Source organism: Mercenaria mercenaria, chromosome 14 (genome assembly GCF_021730395.1).
Source record: "Mercenaria mercenaria strain notata chromosome 14, MADL_Memer_1, whole genome shotgun sequence".
In the NCBI taxonomy this organism is placed as follows: Eukaryota; Metazoa; Mollusca; class Bivalvia; order Venerida; family Veneridae; genus Mercenaria; species Mercenaria mercenaria.
Genome location: NC_069374.1, coordinates 61,521,487 through 61,547,055, shown reverse-complemented (window position 1 = coordinate 61,547,055; position 25,569 = coordinate 61,521,487). Strand labels below are relative to the sequence as shown.

At 35.2% G+C, this 25,569-nt stretch overlaps 1 protein-coding gene across 1 annotated transcript in view; it reads right to left on the bottom strand.

Annotated features, from left to right (window-relative positions):
- Window positions 1-22,682, bottom strand: part of LOC128548214 (uncharacterized) — a 70,350-nt gene extending 47,668 nt beyond the window's left edge. Inside the window, exons 1-3 of the mRNA XM_053522666.1 lie at window positions 22,497-22,682; window positions 1,712-2,389; window positions 1,318-1,476 (exon numbers count right to left, since the gene is read on the bottom strand). Coding sequence (XP_053378641.1) covers window positions 1,318-1,476; window positions 1,712-2,269 — 717 coding nt within the window. The 5' untranslated portion in view covers window positions 2,270-2,389; window positions 22,497-22,682. The remainder of the gene's footprint in view (window positions 1-1,317; window positions 1,477-1,711; window positions 2,390-22,496) is intronic.
- Between the last annotated feature and the right edge of the window lie 2,887 nt (window positions 22,683-25,569).

Genomic DNA, 25,569 nt, shown 5'->3' with positions numbered 1-25,569 from the left:
CAACCTTAGGTTTTCATCATTTTCGTAAAGATGTTATTCGATCTATTTGAAATTTTGGTATGAATATCAAATAAACACCCAGAAACAATTATCCATCCTTTTGCATTAACCTAACGGAGACCTGTGAAAGATTTACTAAAAATGATGTAACATAAGATTTTTGTTTTCACAAAACGGTCAAAAACAAGTCAGAAAAAATTTAGCAGCGGGTATGTCCAAAAGTCAGAAAAACTTTAGTAGCGGGTATGCATTACTGCTACGCAACGGCCTCTCATCGAGTTTATATAATTATGGGGGTACATATAGCAGGGTTGCTGACAAACTCCGAGAATATTGCACCGAAGTTCTGCGGCGCTCAGTTGCCGTCTGCGTCGACGCACGTGCCTGTCGATCTCGTCGCAAACGTGTTCTATTGGATTAGGAACAAGTTTACATGGCGGCCAATCAAGAAGTTTGACATTGTCATTCACACGAAGCTGAACTGTAGCTCTCGCAATATGAGGGCGTGCATTATCGTGCATGAGGTTCATACTTGTTTTGTTTGAATGTGCGTAAAAGCCAACAATCGAAGGACTACATTTTGGAATCTTGCTATGTTGAGATTTTCAGCGATTCTGACAGCATGAGTCTTCGTGTGTAGGGAGATTCCACCCTAAATTATGACAGATCCATACTTTTGCAATTATATGAAACAGCAATCATGGTATAATTCGTCGCGGCGCCAGAAAAGCCGACCCAACGTAGTTCAAAGCATGACTCGTCAATGACCTAATCTGCCATAATCCACCTTAATGATGTATTGCCAGACGTATACGTTGACTGCGGTGCCAAGGCAAGATCTCAGTACCGACACGATCATCGGATGCGTAAGCCGCCATTTCTTATAAGATTCAGGACAGTTTTTGAAGAAATGGGACGGCTGTGTGTTCCTAACGTCCGGCTTGCAATGTGTTTTAGTACGATCTCGTAGGCGATTGACTAATATAATTATCTTGGCGAGGTGTCGTTACTTTGCCCCTGGGACTCCAGGGAAGATCGGTTGCACGTCCGGTTGCAATGTATTTTATCCATTGTAATAGTTGCTTAAAAGTATTGTGGTGTCTGTTGAAGATTTACACGTCAACTATGCCTAGCATAATAAGGGTTAAAATCAATACATGCTGACCAGTTAGGGTACTCCGGAAGCTTTTACTTTTCAAACCTTTAAAGGAATAAAAATGATCAACATCAAAAATTGCGCTTGAACAGTTTGTTTCAGTATTTTTGTTTATCTGTAATGATTCACATCACTCTAAACAAAAAGGAATAAAAACAAACCTGTGATAATTTCTGTTTAGCGTTCTGTGCATCTGCATTCGTAGCCAAGTATCCAGGATCCGAGAGTAGATTCTGCAAGTCAGTTAAGTACAGTTGTAAGTCTGTATCTTTAACTTCAAAAGTCGGGGAATGTCGAACAGCTTTACCGATATCTCTACCCTGCAAAGAAGCAACCGCGAGTACATCATTTATTTAACTAATTCACAGCTAAACATAATATTGACATGTATAGAGAAAATTATCGGAAATATTTGTTTTTCCATGAGGATTTATGACCTCAACGGTAACTCAATATGAATTGGAAAATTCAACCTGTGTGGAAAATTCAACCTGTGCTCTACGACTAGTAAATTTATAAAATCATTTTTTAATCCAAAAGTTATTCAGCATTTACCTTGTCAAATAAATTGATATCGTGTACTTTTGATTTAAAACCTTTGTAGTTCATGATAACACTGATGATTCCATTGAAGTCTGTTTCTGTTGCACTTGCCACGTCCTTGTACCCATCCGGTGGCATGAAACATTTGGCCACTTCCCAGGAATTGCTGCACCATTGGGTAGCGTCTGTATTACGATAAGACGGGCCGTAGTAACGGTGGGCGTTCTGAATTTCTGTTTTAAAGTTATGACAAATCTTATTAGTGCAACCAGATGGATGATACAGTGTGGAAGAGTTTCTATGGAAACTACAGTTTCCGCGTCCAACGTTACAAATTCGGTTTGTAGGACAAACAACAACATTTTCTGTGCAGCAACTAGAACACGTGGTTCCAACTGGAAGTCCGTTGTTTTTACAAATGTCAGTCAAACACTTCTGCTGAAACTGTTCTATTTCATCATTAACGAACGGTTGAATTCCCTCTTTGGTAAATAACACTGCTAAACCAGCTTTAACCCAGTTATTGTATTTAGATTCATTCAGTTTATGAGAATAAGTCACTGATGCCATTTTTTGTAAAATAGCACATCAGGCGTTTCTTAACATAGAATTTAGAAAGTATCAGAAGATTACATGTCAAATGGAACTAGACGACACATCGTGAATCGATCAACCCACAAAGTCGAACTCCTGAAAAACAAAACATAATCAGAATAACTATAGTTACTGCTAGTGTAATACTTGTATAGTTGTGAAATATAAATGTAAAGTGAAGATTTAAATATATGGAATGCGACTCAAATATAATGTTTTCCTTTTCAATAAGAAAATTAAATACTGATCTTGGATCTTTTTTAAACTACAATATGTGCAATATGAACTAGTTAAGAAAGAGTGCAACGCTCGCTTATAATTGACATATTTTTATCTCCGTCTGCATACATTCACAAGTAATAGAAAGAGTTCAGCCAGAGTTTATCCAGAGTAGCCAGAGTAGCTAGTTCTCTGGTTACTCTGGTTTGCCAGATCAGCCAAAGTTCAGCCAGAGTAGCCAAGGGTAACAGTTTCAGACTTAGCTGAGTTTGTTAATGAATCTTTATATGTCATTTCTATTGAAAAAGCATGTCTAAAACTGAATTTCAAGTTAATAACTATTTTCAAGTGGCTAGTCAGTATTTATGGTCAGTTTCAGTTGCAAATTAACCTTGAAAATTGATATTCAAATTTCAAACTCAAGCTCAGCTGAGATTGAAAAATGTTTTGTGAACACGAGGCCAGAATTTTATTTGCTCTGGTTACTCTTGCTGACCAGAGTAGCCAGAGTAACCTTGATTTAATTTGCTCTGGCAACTTTGGCTAGCCAGAACAGCCAGAATTTCCTATAAACCCATTGGTTCTAGCTGCCCTGGCTAGCCAGAATAGCCAGAGAAAATACAGTAAAACCAGTTGCGAAATATCCCTTTTGGTACTCTCATGGTTGATTTTTTGTGTTTTATGTATCAAGCGACTCATAAAACGGACTTCAAAGAATTGTCTTATTTTTCAGACAGCAGCCAGAGTAGCCAGAGTAACCAGAGTTTCATTTGTTCTGGATACTTTGGCTAGCCAGTATAGGCAGAATTCCCGAGATGTCCATTGGTACTAGCTACCCTGGCTAGCCAGAATAGCCAGAGAAAATACAGTAAAACCAGTTTCGAAATCTACATCTACATAAGTACTCCCAACAGTCAATTACTGGTTATAACTGGGAGGTTGGAGCAGTTGTTTAAACCATGTTGCTATGTCACATTATGCATGTTATTCATGTGTTAAGAAAGTAAGAGCAGTAATACATACAGCTATGTTAAAAATAAAAAAGACAGGATGTTGACATTAGTACATACACGAGTCTAGGCCTGATGTGAAGCACTGAAGGTTCACTCTGACTTTGGTGTTATTAGGTAAGGCGTTCCAGTATGTGATCGTGCGGGGAAAAAGGAGTTCATGTGATATTGTGTTCTTGAAAATGGAATGATAAAATTTAAATTTCGAGAGACTGTCAGGTGGTTATGATCTACAGAGACGAGGTTATGTGATATTTTGTACAACATTATTAGGGATGCATGTGTCCTTCTCTGTTCTAGTGTCTGCCATTTAAGAGTTTCATGCATTGATGTTACGCTGCTTTGGTATGAGTAGTAATTCATTACACATCTGTATGCAGCTTGTTGTACCTTTTCTATCTCATTTGTAAAGTTTGTCTGCACTGGATGTCATATGGTGTTGTGGGCGAACGTATGTTTTGTAGGCAGTTTCTTTGATATTACGGTTATTACATTGTACCTTTTTATATAAATCTGAAAGTGTTACTAGCTTTTGAAGATGTAATTCCAATATGATTTGTTTCAGCTAAAGTCATCACTGATAGTAATCCCAAGATATTAAGCATTTGCTGTAGTTTTTAGTTCTTAATTATGTAATTTATTTTTGGAGGTTTTTATGACTTTGCATTTATCAGGATTGGATTCCATAGACCAATTACGTTTTCATTTTTCTAATTTTGTCAAATCGTCTTGAAGTTTGTAAGAGTCTACAAACGAGTCAATGGTGAGGATATGATGGTGTCAAGAACAAAAAAGCGTATTCAACTTTTAACAGTGTCGAGAAGGTCATTGATAAAACAAAGGAAGAGACAAGGACGCAACACTGAACCCCCCCCCCACCTGATGGAACTGATAAAGAGTGTTAGCCTTCAGCTACTACAGATTACTAAGGGACGATTGAATCCAAGATAGAGATGTTTTGTTGACACAAAGGTTCATGCGTTTATACAGAAGGAGTTGATGATCGACCTGTGTGAGAAGAGGTGTGTATCAAGTGATTCATATAACGGACTTCAGCCAGAGTAGCCAGAGTTTCTAGAATTTCTAGAATTAGTCCTAAAATTGTTGAGTCCAAACAAAGTTAATATTGTTTAATACAATTACGCAAGTTTGCGTTTGGATTGGCATGTCACAGGTACATACCTTTTTCCAAGGCTTTAGTTCAAAAACCTTTATTATGCCGCTTTAAGCGTATGTGTTCACATGTCAACATTTCGTCAAACTCCACATACCCTGTTACTTTTTAGCTCGACTATTCATAGAATAGTAGAGCTATTGGACTCGCCCATGCGTCGGCGTCCGCGTCTGCGTCGGCGTCTGCGTCCGCGTCCGCGTCCCGATTTGGTTAAGTTTTTGTATGTAAGCTGGTATCTCAGCAACCACTTGTGGGAATGGATTGAAACTTCACACACTAATTCACTGTGATAAACTGACTTACATTGCACAGGTTCCATAACTCTGTTTTGCTTTTTTACAAAATTATGCCCCTTTTTTGACTTAGAAATTTTTGGTTAAGGTTTTGTATGTAAGCTGGTATCTCAGTAACCACTTGTGGGAATGGATTGAAACTTCACACACTTATTTACTGTGATAAACTGACTTACATTGCACAGGTTCCATAACTCTATTTTGCTTTTTTACAAAATTATGCCCCTTTTTTCGACTTAGAATTTTTTGGTTAAGGTTTTGTATGTAAGCTGGTATCTCAGTACCTCACTAATGGGAATGGATTGAAACTTCACACACTTGTTCACTGTCATGATCTGACATGCACAAAGCAGGTCCATAACTTTATTTTGCTTTTTTTACAAAATTATGCCCTTTTTCAACATAGAAATTTTGGTTAAGTTTTTGTATGTAAGCTGGTATCTCAGTATCCACTAATGGGAAAGGATTGAAACTTCACACACTAGTTCACTGTCATGATATGACATGCAGTGCAAAGGGTCAATAACTCAACTTTGCATTTTACAAAATTATGCCCCTTTTTCAACTTAGGAGTTTTTGGGTTGAATTCTTATATGTAAGCTGGTATCTCAGTACCCACTAATGGGAATGGATTGAAACTTCATACACTTGTCCACTGTCATGAGCTGATAAGCACTATGCAGGTTCCATAACCCTATTTTACTTTTTTACTAAATTATGCCCCTTTTTCGACTTTCTTATTCATTCAAGCGACAAGGCTGTTAAATAGTCGAGCGTTGCTGTCCTCCGACAGCTCTTGTTTTAAAAAAAGCCATTTTCCGATACCTGTTACTCTTAAATTTGTCCAAAATGTTTATCTTTTTTCTTTGCTTGTTGTAAAGAATATCCATCTACCAGAAAGATATAGACCTGTCCTCTTTAATATATGTTAACCGTCATATACCACACACACGACACACAGCAGGTCTAACTTTTTATTTACATAATAAATTGATACAACAGTTAGTGCAACCTAATTATTATAACATGATTATTATGAAAAAGGGTTATATATTTTTAAAAAGGCTCTAGTTTACATGTTTTACTGTAATTTCTCTGGCTGTTCTGGCAAGCCAAAGTAACAAGAACCCGTGTGCATTTCAGCTATTTTTGGTTACTCTGGCCAGCCGGAGTAGCCAGGCTATATGAACATTATGGAACTAGCTGTTATGGTCAGTCAGAGTAATTAGAGTTCTGACTACTCTGGCTACTCTGGCAACAGGTTTGTCTGTATTTTCTCTGGCTATTCTGTCTAGCCAGGGTAGCTAGAACCAATGGGCATCTCGGAGATTCTGGCTGTTCTGGCTAGCCAGAAACTCCTGAAGAAAATGAAATCCTGGTTTCTCTGGCTACTCCGGCTGACTGGAGTAGCCAGAACATGTAAAAATCCTTGAAACTGTGGCCATTCTGGCTGCTGCCTGAAAAACAAAGACGATTCTTTGAAGTGCGTTTGATGAATCACTAGATACATAAAACACACACAAAAATATCTACCCTGAGAGTTCCAAAAATGTCATTTCGCAACAGGTTTTACTGTATATTTTCTCTGGCTATTCTGGCTAGCCAGGGCAGCTAGAACCAATGGGTAACTCAGAAATTCTGGCTGTTCTAGCTAGCCAGAATAGCAAGAGTAAATGAAATCCTGATTACTTTGGTAACTCTGGCTGACGAGAGTAGCCAGAACATGTTAAAACCTAGAAACTCTGTCTACTCTGGCTGCTGTCGGAAAAATAAGACAATTCTTCGAAGTGCGTTTCATGAATCACTTGATACATTAAACACAAAAATGTCACCCCTGAGAGTACAAAACATTCATTTGATAACAGGTTTTACTGCATTTGCTCGGGCTATTCTGCTTAGCCAGAGTAGCTAAAACCAATTCTAGCTGTTCTTGCTAGCCAAAGTAGCCAGAGTAAATGAAATCCTGATTACTCTGGCGGCTCTGGCTGACAAGAGTAGCCAGAACATGTAAAAATCCTTGAAAATCTGCCTACTCAGCTGGCAAGCCAGAGTAACCAGGAGAAATAAAATCCTGCTTACTCTAGCTGACCAGAGTAGCCAGAACGCGTTAAAATCATCCTAGAAACTTTGGCTACTCTGCTAGCCAGCCAGAGCAACAAGAGTTCCGTTATATACATATACTAAACATTGCAACAGCGCACACGAAGATTTCTTAAGAAATAGCTTTACTGAAATAGATCTGAATAATTATTGTTATACTCTTATAGTTGAGTAGACGATCAAGTATTTCATGTATCGATTCATTGTAAATCGAGCGCGCAAAACATCTCTGACGTCTTACATATATTATGTATGGACAAGACTCTGTAGACAACGAACTATATTTAATAGTTAATGTCACGCAACAAGAGCAGCGGCACCCACAGAATGCTCGTGCCTGAAATATTGCACGAAGGGGAACCTTAAACTGGTTTTTCCGAAGCCAAAATTAAATAGTCACCATATGATTTATTATTGTGTCTGTGTAACTTTAGAACCATTAAAACAGAAGTAAGGCGCATAAAGAACTTACAAAGTCATTCTTTCTTAACGTTATACTTACGGTTATCAATATACTGAAATTCACTAGCAATCATGAAAGACTTTATTAACGTTGATCATTCAAATTGTATGTGAGCACTGTATTGTTTGTTAAATCAGGTTCATGTTGCGTTTAACTTTAAAACACCAAATCCAGATTACAAGTTTGGCGCTTTGTTTATCACGTTAGTTCTATAAAACATTTCTGTAAGCCAAAAGTCGCATATTTGTTATCCATTTTTTTTGTATATCTATTACAGCACCAAACATAATATTTGCGCATCTGAGCGCACAGCCCAGTCGTATACGGGTATTCACCCTGTGTATCACGTGGTTTCGTGCAACAAAACATGATCAATAAAGACATACCTGATGACTCTTCTGTAAAGATTTTTAGTCAACTACACTAGACTTTTAGGGACAATAGTTAATGTCTACTGTCAATAATGTTAGATATTATCTTGCAGGCTTTACAAAATGTTATTACTGCGAGTGACATATCTCAATCAAAGTTCCAAAATCGACGAAAAAAAAAAGAAAAAACAAACAAGAAAAAAAAAAAAAAAAAACAATCATCCAGTGTACTTAGTCTAATAGAAAGAACCCTCCAAAATTTAGAAAAGCATGTCGATTTTCTCTCCTTAGGTATGTCATTGAAAAAGGGATAAACAGGTCCCTAGTCAATAGTAATACTTTGACGATGACGTGGTTTGGGTCCAATTTCAGTTCCCGGTGCAGCCGCTTTAATGTTAGAAAAAAGGTTTTCAAACGTGCTAAATACTTTATGTATAAACTTTGTTTCTGTATGTGAAAACGAAAGTAAGCAAAATATCCCCATCAGCGACTCCGGACATGATCAATAAAACAGGAAAACGCTAAAACTAAATCCGTCTCTTTGCCAGTCAAGTTCCCAACAGGGCACAAGATTGACTTATACTGTTCAGTAACCATATGTAAATATACAGATGCACATAGACCGCGGTGTTCAGATATTAAAAAGACTATTCACCTGCTGGGAAATGACAGCAAATCGGCGTTACATTAGTTAGTGCTAATTCCGCAATCAATCGTGTTGATTAAAGCACTGACCATCTGATGATTTCTGCTTTGTATAAGTAGCACTGATGACGATACAATTTAATAACATGGCGAATACATTGTAGGCTTACAAGATACACATTTAAAACTTCTTTGGTAATTCATCTTATGTCTGTAAATTATTGTCGGATAAACAGCATAAAGTATGGCTGTGTTTGGCTAAACTTACAATAATAAGCTGAATCAGCTGATATATGGTTCAATAACTCACTAACTACAGTTTGCACCTAACCATTGTTAATTAACTTTTTCCAGATAAAAGTCTTCAAGTGGTGATCGTGAACAGCTGCTAGAATGTACGATAAAGACATATTTAGATATAGATGGATGTTTTGAATTTGAAAAAAACTTTCCCACATAAATACATTTTTGTTGATCTGAACTAAGATTATCCTGAATAAAATCTGGAAAGTAGATCACTCGGAAGCACCGAGAACAATGCAAATAGTGAAAATTGCAGACTCGGTTTGATTGAGTCTGTTCATGGGCAGTAATGGAAAAAGCAACACTGTCCACGCTCCCTAGCACCGGCTTAAGCAGTATTCAATCTTCAAAACTGAATGAGTTGAAATCAATGATCCCGAAGGACCAGAAAATAAAACAACACTGAGATGAAGTCGGGGCGACTTTTTAAGGCCGCCACACAGCACTTAACACCCGCTGTTGTGTAGTAAATACAATCTGGAAAGTATAACCCTCGGAAGCACCGAGAACAATGCAAATAGTGAAAATTGCAGACTCGGTTTGATTGAGTCTGTTCATGGGCAGTAATGGAAAAAGCAACACTGTCCACGCTCCCTAGCACCGGCTTAAGCAGTATTCAATCCTCAAAACTAAATGAGTTGAAATCAATGATCCCGAAGAACCAGAAAAAAAACAACACTGAGATGAAGTCGGGGGACTTTTTACGGCCGCCACACAGCACTTAACACCCGCTGTTGTGAAGTAAATAAAATCAGGAAAGTAGATCCCTCGGAAGCACCGAGAACAATGCAAATAGTGAAAATTGCAGACTCGGTTTGATTGAGTCTGTTCATGGGCAGTAATGGAAAAAGCAACACTGTCCACGCCCCCTAGTAAGAAGCTTGTTATACAATCAAACTACTTGGAATAGAGACAGGGCGCCCAAAACGGCTAAACAAGAGGGCCATGATGGCCCTATACATAGCTCACCAGAGTTGATCTGTCCTACTGACCTAGTTTTTGACACCACATGACCAAGAGTTGAACTTGACCTAAAGATTATGAAGACAAACATTCTGACTAAATTTCATAAAGATGTGAATGCAACTGTGGCCTCTAGAGTGTTCAAAAGCTTTTCCTTCTATTTGACTGGTGACCTAGTTTTTGACCCCGCATGACCCAGATTCGAACTTGACCTACAGGTTATCAGAACAAACATTCTGACTAATTCCCATGAATTTCAAACTTAAATTGTAGTCTTTAGAGTGTAGAAAAGAATTTCCTTTGATCTGGCCTAGTGACTTAGTTTTGGACCCACATGACCCAGATACATGCTTGAGCTAGAAATTATTAAGACAAACATTCTGACCCAGTTTCATAAAAATTGAGTCACAAATGTGGCCTCTAAAGTGTTCACAAACTTTTCCTTTGATTTGACCGGGTGACCTAGTTTTTGACCCCACATAACCCAGATTGAAACTTGTCCTAAAAATCATCAAGTCAAACTTTCTGACTAAAGCCCTCTACAATGGGCCACGCAATGAGAAAACCAACATAGTGGCTTTGCGACCAACATGGATGCAGACCAGCCTGTGCATCTGCGCAGTCTGGTCAGGATCAATGATGTTTGCTTTCAAAGTCTATTGCAATTAGAGAAACCGTTAGCGAACAGCGACGACCAGACTGCGCGGATGCTGGTCGAAAACGCATTATGTTGGTTTTCTCATGGCGCGGTTCAAATCATTAAACTTTTCAGTGTCATCCTTTTTCCATTATGCATTGGAAGCCATTTTGTATTCAGATTTGTGTTTATTATTTGGGCAATTGTTTCTGGAATTTCATTCACTTGCCTCTTATCAACTAATTATTTACCAATTTGTTGCTTGTCAACGTGGGTGGTACGTAAGGCAAAACTTACGAAATAGAACATGTCCTAATCTGTAAGTCAAGACTTAAGATTTACGAAATCAATGAATAGCATCATACACACGATAATGTTTGGCTGTACATCTTGAATTTAATTGGTGTTGTACAACAAAAACCTACCGTCTGTAGAGGGCTTAAGTTTCATATTATTGGCACAACTGTGGCCTCTAGAGTGTTAACAAGCCTTTGATCTGACCTAGTTTTAGACCCAACATGACCCATATTTAAACTTGACTTAGTCTGACCGAGTCTGCTAATATTCCTCCTGGTTGTATTTTTTGCTTCCAAGGGATCTTTTTACAGATTTTATTAATTATCACAACAGCAATCTTTAAGTGCCGTGTGGCTGTAAAAAGTCTCCCCGTACTTGGATTCAGAGTTGTTATATTTTGGGATCATGGAGTCCATTCAACATTTGTGTAATAGAGTTCCGCTTAAGCCGGTGCTAGGGGCGTGAGAGGTGTTGCGCATTTCATTACCTCTCATGAACAGACTCAATCAAACCAAGTCTGCTATTATTCTTCATGGTTGTATTTTTTGCTTCCAAGGGATTGTTTTTCAGATTTTATTAGAGATCATCAATGCTAACATATTAATCAAGTTTCATAAAGATTGGGTCACAAATGTGGTCACTAGAGTGTTCACAAGCTATTTCTTTGATCTGATGTACTGACCTAGTTTTTGACCCTACATAACCCAGTTTCAAACTTGACCTAGAAATTATCAAGGAAAACGTTCTGACAAAGTTTCATAAAGATTAGGTCATAAATGTGGTCCCTAGAGTGTTCAAAAGCTTTTCCTTTGATCTGACCTACTGACCTAGTTTTTGATCCCACCTGACCCAGTTTCAAACTTGACCTAGAGATCATCAAGGCTAACGTTTTGACCATGTTTTATAAAGATTAGGTCAAAAATTTGGTCTTTACCGTGTTCACAAGCGTTTCCATTGATCTGATCTGCTGACCTAGTTTTAGAACCCATATAATCCAGTTTCAAACTTGACCTAGAGATTATCAAGACAAACATTCTGACCAAGTTTTAAAAAGATCGGTTCAAAAGTGTGGTATCTAGAGTGTCCACAAGCTTTTCCTTTGATCTGACCTACTGACCTCGTTTTTGACCCCACATTACCCAGTTTTAACGTTGACCTAGAGATCATCAAGACTGAAATTTTGACCAAGTTTCACAACGTTTAGTTTATAAATGTGGTCTTTAGAGTGTTCACAAGCTTTTCCTTTGATCTAATCTACTGACCTAGTTTTTAACCCCACATAATTCAGTTTCAAACTTGACCTAGAAATCATCAAGGCTAATGTTTTGACCATGTTTCATAAATATTGGGTCAAAAAATGTTTTTCTTGAGTGTTCAAAAGCTTTTTCATTGATCCGACCTACTGACCTTGTTTTTGACCCCACATGACCCAGTTCAGAAGCTGACCTAGAAATCATCAAGTCTAAAATTCTGACCAAGTTTCATAAAGATTAGATCACAAATGTGGTCTCTAGAGTATTCACAAGCTTTTCCTTCGATCTGACCTACTGACCTAGTTTATGCCCCACATGACCCAGTTTCAAACTTTACCTTTAAATCATCAATAGTAACGATCTGATCATGTTTGATAAAGATTTGGTCAAAAATGTGGTCTCTAGCGTGTTCACATGCTTTTCCATTGATCTGACCAACTGATCTAGCTTTTGCCCCCACATGAGCCAGTTTCAAACTTGACCTAGAGGTTATTAAGACAAACATTTTGAACAAGTTTCATAAAGACTGGTTCAAAAATGTGGTCTCTAGAATGTTCACAAGCTTTTCCTTAGATCTGACCTACTGACCTAGTTTTTGACTCCACATTACCCAGTTTCAAACCTGGCCTAGAGATCATCAAGTCTAACATTTTGACCAAGTTTCATAACGATTAGGATAGAACTGTTCCAATACAATGCTTGCGTTCTCTTTTAATGATATAAACCGTGGAACAGATTATGCTTTACTGCAAGATTATATTTACAAGCTAGTTGCTTGAGTAGTTACCTGACTTATTTTTCCATATTTCATCATTCAAACGCCTTAGTTTGGTTTGATTATTCAGTGAATAATCAAGTATTTTAAAGGGTAACTTCTGTTAAGTATTCTTTGCAAATCGCTGTCATGACAATCGTTTTTACAATGACAAGATAGATATTATCGCGTGCATGGTATGTGATATTTAATATCTCGTTAGAAAGCAATTTCAATTAAATTTCCTAATTCGGAAAACATTAATGATAATTCAACAAAATTTAAATACCATGGGCCGTTTCATTATCCGGTTAAAAGTATGACTGATTTTTCTTGAAAATTAGCATGTCCTTCACATTTAACACATAGGCTTAAAATTGTGTTGACTAAGTGTACTCAACCAGTTTATTGAATGACGCAAACGATGCTTACCAACCTAACACGAAATGTCTTAACAAACAGTATGTACATCTCAAGTTACTGACGTTTAATGTAACAATGTCCTTGACTTTCAATTAATTTAACAAACAACAGGTATTTTACTGTATTAAGTATATAGATTGTGACTGAAAAAATATTCTTTAGTCATTCCGTGTTTGTCAAAATAAGGGATGTATAACCATGTGATATGCTTATGCCTTGATATTTTTAATGACAAAATGGGTTCTATCCCTGGGTCACTATGTCTTAAACTGGCTGACGAAATAAATTGAACGCTCTTAATAGAACAGGTGAGACATTTGTTTTATAAAAGCAAATACACTAATTTTCCTCATGCAATTTGCCTAAATGATTCGCATATCAATCAGTTTTAAAAGACATTGAAAAAAATTTGAAACTCTACAAGATTCGAACGAACCTATGTGAACCCGTACGAAAAGGCTAAGATAATTGATATACATTGACTTTTTTCAAGAGGTGTTGGGTAAGAGGGGGTTGGAGTGAGAAGTAAGCACATCACAATATATTTCAATTATTCCAATTTGAGGAAAGCACGCCTGTAACGAAGGTAAGGTCTGGGTCTGGCTTATCATGCCCCGATTTTGCGGTGGGAAATATAAATTTGTCTCTGTCTGTCTGAGAAAATAGGAGTGAAAAGCGTTTGACCGACCGCTACCGCCATGACTCTTTATAAAACTACTCAATATTAGAAGTTTTGCAACAATGGTTTTGTTTTTAGCTCGCCTGTATATAAAATGACCAAGGTGACTTGTTGTGATTACACTTTGATCAACGCCTCTCGTAGTTTGCTTTTGGTTAACATGGTTTCATTATTATTTACATTGTAAATGTCATATTTACTATCTGATCTGTATGTTTAGTTAGCTGATCAAAACAGTGTCTTATTACGTTACATGCTATGTTGTTACGTCAAGGTACCATGTGATCCTGAGTACAGAGCATGTTATCATGTCAAAATACCGCGTGAACCTGTCTACCGAGCAAAAAATGTCATGCTCTCTAGGCAAGATTACACTGTGATTTGAAATATTAACCATTACGAACATTAATCCGCAACGGAGTGCAGTGCATGCACATAACCCTGAGAATGCTGCGCCTTCTCCTAAGCCAGCCATGCCGGTTACCTACACAATACGGTGCATCCACATCCTCAATAAAGAATGTTTCAACTCCCAATACATGTATTCATAAGATCCGCACATGGCTAGCATTTCAACGGGTTCGAAATCCGCATACACTACAATATAAAGTGGCTATCAATGTTGAGAACCTTTGCCTCAAATTTTTTGTTCCATTTTCTTCCTGTGGACGCAACAGACGACTGCCGATTAGAAGGTATTTTGCAACTTTTTTTAAATACACCCTAAAAAAGATGTAATACATCTGAAAAACAGAAAACAGTCGTAACATGAACATAGCTTTTTAACATAATAAGACACTATTTTGACAAGTTAACATCTCACTATGACATAAAATCATAGTATTTTGATATATTAAGACACTGTTTTGACTGGTTAACCCTACATTCTGAGAAGATAACATGACTAGTTATCATAATAAGACACTGTTTCGACAAGTTAACACCATACTTTATCATAATTTAGCATAGTGTTTTAACATACTAGTAATAATACACGTTTTGACAAGTTAGGACCACATTCTGGCATGATAACATAGAATGTGCGGACATAAGACCGCTGCCGTGTTCCATAGTGCCTCGTCAGTTACAATGCAATGATGTTAGTAATCTGCACATCTATACATAAAATCGAAAAAAAAGAAAAGAATAATGCAAACTACAACCAAAAGGAAAAAGAAAACAAAACAAACGCCCAGGAAAACTGATATAGCTGACAGACGTGACCTACGAATGAGCTTTATTAAAACATTTTTTTTTATCTTTCTTACGATTTCAATCAATCTTACGATTTCAATACGTAGCTACTACTATTGTTTCATGTCATTTTACCTTTCTCTGTTATAGAAGCAATCCATACCATCGAAACTGCTCTTGATGATTTTCAATCTGAATGCAGCTTTGGTTTATTCGAATGACAAAGAATTTGTCCGACATATTTGTCTTTCTGTACTGCATAAATTACTTACAAGTTTCCAGATAGTATATTAGTTACTGCAAAGAAGTCTTATCATCCAGTTATAATGTCTCACGCTCATTTTTTTTTTTACACAGATAAATTTGTTCAAAATGGAGAACTGTAAACTGTTAACGACGTAATAAATTGTCCTTGAGCAAGGGCAATTTATGTAGCTGTCAAATTTCTTATTCACAGTACTTATTTATAGCATGAAAAAATCGATACCAAAACCAATGTGTCTATTCAGTCTATTCAAATTATACCCCGACTGACTACATAGAGAATAATAGGCCTTATGAATTTAAATTTATTAGGTGATGTCAAAGAAAATATAAATTTTACTGTTTATTTAAAATGAACCTGCCTCAATACAATGTAGTTGTGAATATATTTAATTCGCACATCTTTTACTAAATATTATATGTTATTGTACATATATACGGAAACATAAACAACAATCACATACATCACATAAATATACATTACGGAATATAATATATATATATACATGTATGATTATCCAATAGAAATGTAATTAGCTTGATAAATGAGGTTTACCAGTTAATGAAATTTAAAGGAAAAAAGAAAGGCTCTGTCAATCGGATTTCCATTGACGTTGTTATCTCCCCTATACGATTACACGTACAAATTATTAATCAATTAAGTTTTTCGAAAATTTCATATGGTACGTTGATTTTAAAACTATCAATTAACTGGTATCAACACATATTTTACAGATATTTAGCTTTAAACATATAAATCATCATGATTTTAATATGCATATAAACAGGCAAAATAGGCATTCCGTGTAGTCAATTCAATATACACTTAATATCAAGAGTCATTAAATTCAAATGTTTAGACTTAATACACTTTAGAACCATATAGAACATGACAAGTAGATTGCTGGTAAAGATGTTGTTTGTTTATCAAATATTTCTGTGTTTGGAGGTATACTCCTAAACCTTAAACACACGTTTTCGGACTTCTTGACAATTATGGTACACGTGGACGCATGTTCAACTCAAATGCAGTGATCTATGACATACCATTGTGGTCAAAATGTCTTAAATCGCTCGAGCTTCCGCTTCCAGTAATAAACAAAACGGAAAATTTGACTAATAATGTACTGGCGAAAAGAGGACTTCAAATTATTAATATGCGAAAAACGGTATGATAGACTTTTAGACAGGTTCATTGAAATTTCATAAGGCACCATCGTAGAAAGAAATGATTGTTTCACATGAAAATTGGAATGCATATAAAACATTTATAATACTTTACAAAACAATTATCAGTATATAGATATATACATTGCATTTCGGGAAAAAAATTCATAAAAGGGCCAAACTTTCGGACAGTTCAGCACCTTTAATAACTCACCATTGATTATTACATGTCTTCGCTCTGATGCATTTGCAATGATGTTCCATTGCTGAAATTTCATATAACTAGGTGGAACGTAGTTTTTATCATTCTACTTTCTACAAATGGCATTCATCTATTAAAACCTTTTCAGAATATTTTTGTATCCCTAGTAAGGAAGAAAGTTTATATGCATTCCAATTTTGTGAAACAATCATTTCTTTCTATGATTTGGTATTATCTGAACATTTTTTTTATCAAAGTATAAGGCAAAGTGTTAAATATGAAAACACGAATTTACCATCAGTAATTTGTCATCTTTTACGCTCATTGACAAAAAATGTCCGATGTCGGATTAATGTAAGCTTCACATACGTAGACCCGCCCGCTTAGCTCAGTAGGGAGAGCGTCGGTCTACGGATCGCGGGGTCGTGGGTTCGATCCTCGGGCGGGGCATATGTTCTCCGTGACGATTTGATAAAAGACATTGTGTCTGGAATCATCCGCCCTCCATCTCTGATTCATATGGGAAAGTTGGTAGTTACTTGCTGATGGTACTGAATTCAAGAACACTGGTTACGTTAACTACCCGCCATTTGATTAATGTATCTATTCAAATCTTTCGACTACCGTATTAATATGGCAAGAGGATCTGTATCGCAAACTTCCTTTTTATTTGAAATGCTGCAACTTATCTATATGTTTTCTATCAATTTCGTGCTGTTCTAGCCAGTATTCGCTAGCAGTCAAAAAACGGCTCTTGATTCAAAGATCAACATACCATATCATTCATGAAATCTGGTGAGGAGATAGACACTATTTCTTCCACTGCGCCACGAGAGGTCACCTATTTTAGACCGACGATCCATATGCGTAGTGGATCACAACAACATAATTATGTTACAAGTTATTACTTAACTGAATATATGGTATCAAAGAATGTATAAAGTGTATCTAGAAACATGGAGTTTCGTATTATTGCTCTCGCGACGCTGAAATGCTACTGTACATGTACGACGCACAATTTTGAATATGCACTATATGGTGCATGACATTTTAATGTATTGCGGTAAAAAAGTACTACGGACACATATTACTTACCATAGTTTAATTTAGCTATAAATACACTGACATTGAAAAAAATCAATATTAGATAACAATAACTTAAGCAATAGCATGCTTTTAAAATAACAGACTTAACTAAGTAATTACTTAAGTTTTTTTCGAGAAACTGGGGTCTGGTATCGGATTATCTTAATACGAAGCCGCTTTTCTTTCTTTTTAATTTTCCAACATGCTAGTACCTAACTAATTCAGGTTGTTATCACTAAATTGTGGTTTAATATCGGTTCACGTTTCTTCTTGATTTTTAGACAAAGTGTTGAACGAAATCATTTAAGATATTTCATTAAACCTTCTAGTTTATGGAATGTTCTACAATTAACAAAATTTGTGAGAAACAATGATTTTTTCATTACAGAAGCCTACGATAACACAGTATTTATCAGTATTTATACTATGCAAAATGGACGATGATTAAAGTATCGGTTTGAAGAATGTAAATATCTAGGTTTTCTACGTTTGATAACGGCAATTTGTAAAACTTGTTTAGAAGGAATAAAAAGATAAAAAGGGAGTTTATCGTCTAGATTTAAACTTTTCAAACATTTAGTATATCAGTCTTTGAAACAATAAAACTGATTTCATTTAAACTGCAACGTGTTTAGATATAAAAAGCTTCCCCAAGTCCCAAATATGATAGAAATTTGAGAAGGATATATGACCACATTTTAAACATTAAACATTACAAAAGCACACAAGAAAGAAAGGTTCATTGTCTTTCAGAAATAGCCTTATTGAAAAAGATCTTGTTATTAATGTTATACTGTCAGAGTTGGGTAGACGATCAAGTTTTTCATGTATCGATTGCATTGTAAGTAGAGCGCTCAGAAATCTCTGATATCTTAAATATATAATGTATGGATGAGTCTGTAGTAAACAAACTATATTTAATGGTTAATGCAGCGACGACCATTATGCATTAATTGGATCTTTTTCGTGATGCTATAAAGCCATTTTGCTAGTAGCGGAAGGCTGATTTTACAATTTTAATTCTAGTAGCACAGCAATACATTTGAGTACTTGCTCTTAATCTTTATAACTTGATTGTATTTATTTTGTTCAAAAATTCAATGTAACTTAATGTTCTAAAACTCCTGTATAGCAAAGTAAATAGTTGTGATTACGTGTTTACATTTAACATTACATTGAGAGATTTTTTGTCTTGCTCTACATTCTTGAATCAAGAGGAATACGTGTACTAAAAATGTTTTCGCTCAATAATAAAGTATTCCCGTGATATGCAGTTTCCAACAATCGTATGAATTTGTTCTAAAACTTGTAATATTTTAAACAACTGACTGCTGATACATGACATTTAATTTTAGAAACAGTTACATATACTCATTCGATTTTTACATTTATCCAAGTTAAATACATTCGATGAGGATTTTCTACATTCGAAGATAATATCTATTACGTCAGAAAATAGAATAATGCAACTTTACTTCCTTCATGAAAAGATGGAATTCATAAAGGCACTAAAGGTCTAGGTAGCCGGCTCTATATATAATATCGTATATGAACATGTAGCTAGCTGGCTAAAATAAACTTTATTATAAAGGATCAGTATATTAGTTAAAGAAATTACATTTCTTTCGATTTATTATTTACTATTTGTAATTTACCTGTTTATTTTGCCGTATTTACGCAATATCATATCGGCCGACATTTTGTTATGTTATCATCACTTTCGCACCTCTTTGTGCGTATTTATTTAATTAATTCCTACATAATTTCTCCTCTTTTTTTATTAGTCAATAATCTTGATTGGTTCTGACTGTTTGTATGAGCTCTTTATTCTAAGCCAGCATATACTAAATGTGAAAGTGAGAAAGGTAATTACATACCAAAAGAACTACGTCTAAAGGATAATTCACAATTAACATCATGTATCAAAAATGATTTTTGTTTTCTTATTTCAATATATAACAAACAATAAAAAATCATTAAAAATTTGCTTTAAGACTTTATAAACAATAAAAAACACGCCATTTAAACACATCGATGACGATAACATTGTGATCTGATCATTTGTTGATAACATAACGCAAGGTCGACCGATATGATACGAGTGCGTGAATACGGCGAAATAAACAGGTAACTAAAACACAGACAGTAAATAAATCACAAGAGATGACTGTAATTTATTTAACTAAAATGATGATCATTTATACTACAGTAAATTAAAGAGCCGGCTACCTTGGCCTACATGTTCGTTTTGTTTTGTTTTATTCATTTTTATTTGTTTACGCTGCGCTGCGTAGTTATCGCTGTTTCCAGCCAAAAAAATCAATGGTATGTCCAGCGAATGTGAATTTTCGGACCTGTTATCAAATGCAGGTCGATGCCTGGATAAGTAAAATGTACTGGTATTTGCACTTTGAAAATTCAATGTGACAAAAGACCATTTCTTGTCAGACAAGTGTATATCCTTTGACAATATACAGTGGTAGTATATGTAATAGATATAGATAACAAAACATCGTTAAACAAAATAAACCATATTTGTTACTCAAATGAGCCATATCAGTAACACCCTTCCATCCTTAATAAAAAAGTAGTTAATTACGACATTTGCACGTTGTCCAGCCATTCCACATATTACCTAGTACCGCCCACTGGCAACAGACCTGGAAGAAAATACCGTTTTATATGTATACCCTACTCCTAGGTACACTATTTAGTTGCATATTTCTCACTTAAAACATGCAGTTCCGCAAAATATGTGTTATCACATATACTCCGCAGATTTTTATGTTTTCGCAACGTTAATAGAAATATATAGCACGATTAACTTGCCGCTTTCCGGTCCAGACGGATTGGCAGATGTGCAAATGTATTTCAAGCGTAGTCATGCTACAATGTGTATATGCAACCAACATGAATGCGCAATTTGAGTTTAAGAATAAAGAAAACGTTGATGTACCACTGTATGATCTCATAGTCAGATTTATTCTAAGACGACTTTCTTTCATCATTTCTAATTGCATGTATAACTGTGTATACTGCACAATCTGTTTTGTTATTGTTGTTGTTGTTAACCTTTCGCCTGCAATTTCAAAAGTCTTGACCGGAAGTTTAGTAGAGAAGGTTGTACAAGTTTTTGGCGTTAACATAAAATACACGGAATGGGTAAGATATAATATTTCTTACTGGTCTGTTGCCGATCTGGAGTGTGTTTAACAATTTGTTCATTGTATATAAAAAAGACATGACAATGTCATTCAAGACCTACGTGGCCTGGTAATTATTAGCACTGAGTTAGAACAAGTGAATGAAGTATTGCCATGCAGTACAAAGTCTTCTACTGAAAGGCACCTATTTCTCTCTACTGCAGTATAACATAATGAACTGATATCGTCAATGATATATGAACAATATTGCGCTATATATACAACTATGTTATACAATATTTTATAACAAAACACTTCGAACAAAAACTTACAGTTGTTGATTGTTTCAAAACATATATAAATATGAATAAGAGTGCCAGAATGTTATAATATATATGCACGTCATAGAAAATTTCTTTAGCCAATCATAGAAAATATAAGAACAAATCTATAAAATATAAGTCCACACAGAACGCTCTACCACGTAGAGATAGGTCAAACACACCTAAAATTGGATATATTATACATGTTGTACCACAGAAAAAATGGTCTCGACTTTTCCCTACGGTCAGAAATAAATAATTGCAATATAAGCTATTTATAATAACATCACAGGAAAGTAATTCTAAAAACAAAAGTGCCTTGAGGTGGTGAACATTTGTGCCAAGTTACATCAAAATCCCTCTATGCATGAAAAGATAAATGCTCCGGACAAAGACAATCTTGAATTTAAGTGTGACCTTGACTTTAGACCTAGTTCTTGGGCATGACACCAGTCTCATAGTTGTTAACATTTGTGCCAAGTGATATTATAGTTCGTTATAGATCAGTCACGAAACAGACCCTATTCATGCCATGTTAAAATTTGACTGCCACGTGTGACCTTGACCTTAACACTAGAGGTCTGAAAGTTGTGCATGACATGTTCTGTTGTTATGAGGTACACTTATGCCAAGTAATATTACAGTCCCTTCATAGACGGCAGAGTTATTGGCCGGACAGGAGAAAAAGCCCTGTAAACATTTGAGCTCCAATTGTGACCTTGACCTTTGAGCCAGCGGTTCGGGGTTTGCGCATGATACGTCGTCTCATCATGGGGAACATTTGTGAATAATAATATAAAAATCCAATAAGAATTGACAGAGGTATGGACTGGACACGAAATTGCTGACGGACAGACGGACGAAAAGACGGAATGGGGGACGGAAAAACGCATTCTTATAATTCCTCCCCGAAACTGGTTTTCAACCAGTAGGGCACTAGTAACTTGCTCCTCACGTTGTGAGAATTTGAAAAACCCTCACTCAGAGGTTATTCATCCATGCGAGGAAGTCATCTACATGTCATACGGAAGGCTGTTGATATCCATCTAATCGCCCGTGCCTGAAATAATGCACAAACGGACAACTTGGGTCTTCCTCAATCAACAATGAATAGTCACAATATGATTTATGATTATGTCGGTGTGAGTTAGACCAAGTCGATGTGATATTAGACCCAATAAAACAAAACTAAACGGCATAAGAAAATTAGAAAGTCACTCTTTCTTAACGTAATACTTACGGTTATTTTAAAATACACTGTAATTCACTAGCACTCATGAAAGTCTTTACCGTTGATCTTCCTCCAATAATTTAACTTTAAACATAAGACCAAAATCCAGATTAAAAGTTTGGCACTTTGTCTATTATTTAAGTTCTATAATATAGCATTTAGTGTAAGCCTAAAATCGCATAATTATAATCCATGTTTCTATATACATTTTGTATTTATTACATCGCTAAACAACTGAGCGCACAGACCAATCATATTCGGATATTCACTGCCGGGTATCGCGTGGTTTCGTATAACAAAGACATACCTGATTAAACGTCCTTAAAGAGATTTTAGTCAACTAAACCAGATACATTTAGAAACAATAGGTATGATCTAGTGTAAAAAAATGTTAGATTATTATCTTATAGGCTTTACAAAATGTTATTCAGGCGACTGACAAATCTAGATAAAAATTCCTAACTCGAAACAAACATAAAAATCATCAAAAATACTTAGTCTGATAGTATCTATACAAATATATAATGGTCATCTTGTAAAATTTTGGTTGCAATGTCTGTTTTAAGTATGGAAGTGGCTATTTGTACGACTGTCCCGTGAAGAAAGTGAAATAACCCTCAGGTGGCTATTTGTATGGCAGTGTTGAACTACACTGTCATTCAACTGATATATTTTCAATCGATTTCTTTATTTTTCAGAGAAGACAAAAAGCAGGAAATTATTTCGAATATAGGAAATGATGATTTTATGTCTATGTGTAATATTGTTATCAACGCATTAGTTACAGAAAGCGTTCTGTTATAGTTGAATAACAGTATATTATATCCGGTTGAATAACAGTATTCAACTACATTCAGGCATCGAGCTATAAGTCCCTGATCCAGGCCAAACCTCGGGGAGGCGCTTTCAATCGTGGCCTATAAAATATAAGACTTAGTATGAACTATGAAATAAGAAAGTACATAAGATACAGACATACGGTAATGGAACATTTATAATTAATACGGCTCTCCTGTATGTATAATGAAGTAAGATAATACATAACATACGGATAGATACGATAATACAAACATGTAATTAATGTAGAGATGGTACCTAAAAAATTCAAATTCATCTTTATAGGTTTTTTTCAGAGTGAAATGATAGCTAAGTGCACCAATTTTCTAAATATATTTATGGTTTTCCTCTTCTCCATGTCAAAAATAGAAATATTTGATATCTAAAAAATGACTTTCTCAAAATATCTGAAGCAAAATGGACAACTCTTGTATTGACCGTTTTTTCAAAGATTTTAGGACTTCCCCAATTATAGTCTATATGAAAAGCTCCCACAGCTAAATAAATTTGATAGCGTATAATGTAAGTTTACTCTGCTTTCAACATTTTGAAAGAGCCTATACTGAACTTCCTTTTGTCTTTTAATAAAGTCAAATTCCAAGACTAGCCAAGAGTCTAAAACGCTTGAAAAAAATCTGAGTGAAAGAGAATGACATGCTCTTTATTATAAGCTTACCAAAAGCATACCAAAAATGTACCTAAAAGAAGTTATTAAAGATTTTATATTGTAAACAAACCCCTACACCATTTTACTATCAATATTTTCCACTCATGAATGCACTCAATTCAGGTGATAATTGTTGATATATTTGTAAATGAGAGGCCCCAACAAAAACCTTTTTTTCAAGTTGTGTAAACAGTATAAGTTTTAAATTAATGTTGATATCTGAAATTATCCGATTACTTTGTTTTCAACAATAAATAAAACACCTTTTAGTTTGTTTAGGGTAGTTGACCTGTAACGAAAATCCTCAAATAGAGTAATCTCCATATGCTTTTTCAGCATTTATTCGTTTTTCAAGGAAAGCAAAGGATCGTGCTAGTTCCCTCCAGAGAATGTTTAAATTGAGAATTGCTTAAAATACATTACACAGAGTCATTACCTGTCAGCTACCTTAACATGTAGTAATTACAACCACTACCTTAAAACATTGTAATTATATTTGAAGACAATGAATTTTTGTGTTACCAATTTAACTTTTTTTGTTATTTCTCATTGTTGGATATATACATTTTACATTTTGATATATAAATGTTGTGTAAACCAATGTATCTCCATTGAGAACAATAAATAAACAACTTTGGCTATAATCTTCGTTCCTCGACTCGTAAAGATTTTTCTTTGTTAAAGCCCCGAACAAACTACTTGAAACAAACATTCTCATACAAAGCCACACATTTATGGAATTCCATTCCATCAAACATCAAACTTCAAGATAATCTGTTAACGTTTAAACGAAAAATTAAGGAATATTTATTACAAGAACAACGTTACTAATACTGAGATTTTTTTTTTATTTATTGATTTATTTATTCATTTTTCCCCTCAAACCTTCATCAATTATCATGCACTTTATGTCGTATAGGGTAGCTTTTAAACTTTATGATATTGATGAATGAATGTACATGTATGCAAAATGAATTACACTGATTTATTCTCCTGGTAAAATCGTTTCAAATGGAGTTTGTTTTTAAAGTGTGATTGTCGTTAAAATTGTGCTACTGATACTATTATTGTTGTAGATACTGTGTTTTAACATTTATGTAGAAGGCCATATTGGAAATAAGTTGTATGTATACTATGTACTCTTAATATGTCACCTTCTTAAAATAAAGTTATTATTATTATTATTATTATTATTATAAGATCAAAACTTAATAACGTTTCTTAATGTCGTTAATTTTCTTCAAAGGAATGTATGCATTATTCTATATAATCTTCATGCATTACAAAACTTTCTATCATCGCCTCACTACAACTTACAAAATAACTGTCTGTGTAAGTCATGAGAAAAGTGTGCATATTGTATATTGAATACAAAGGGATTTAAACAAATGTAGGTCATATTTTGTCTGCCTGATAAGTTGTTTTAAAAAGGACCTATCTGATTTTTCTGACACTTTTGATCAATGTTTAATGTTGGCTTCAGTTTATTGATCAATTCAGAGTTGTCCCCCTTTGATTTATTTGGGTAGGTACCATCTCTAATTAATGTGCTCTGCTTTTTAAAAAAATGTTTTATCT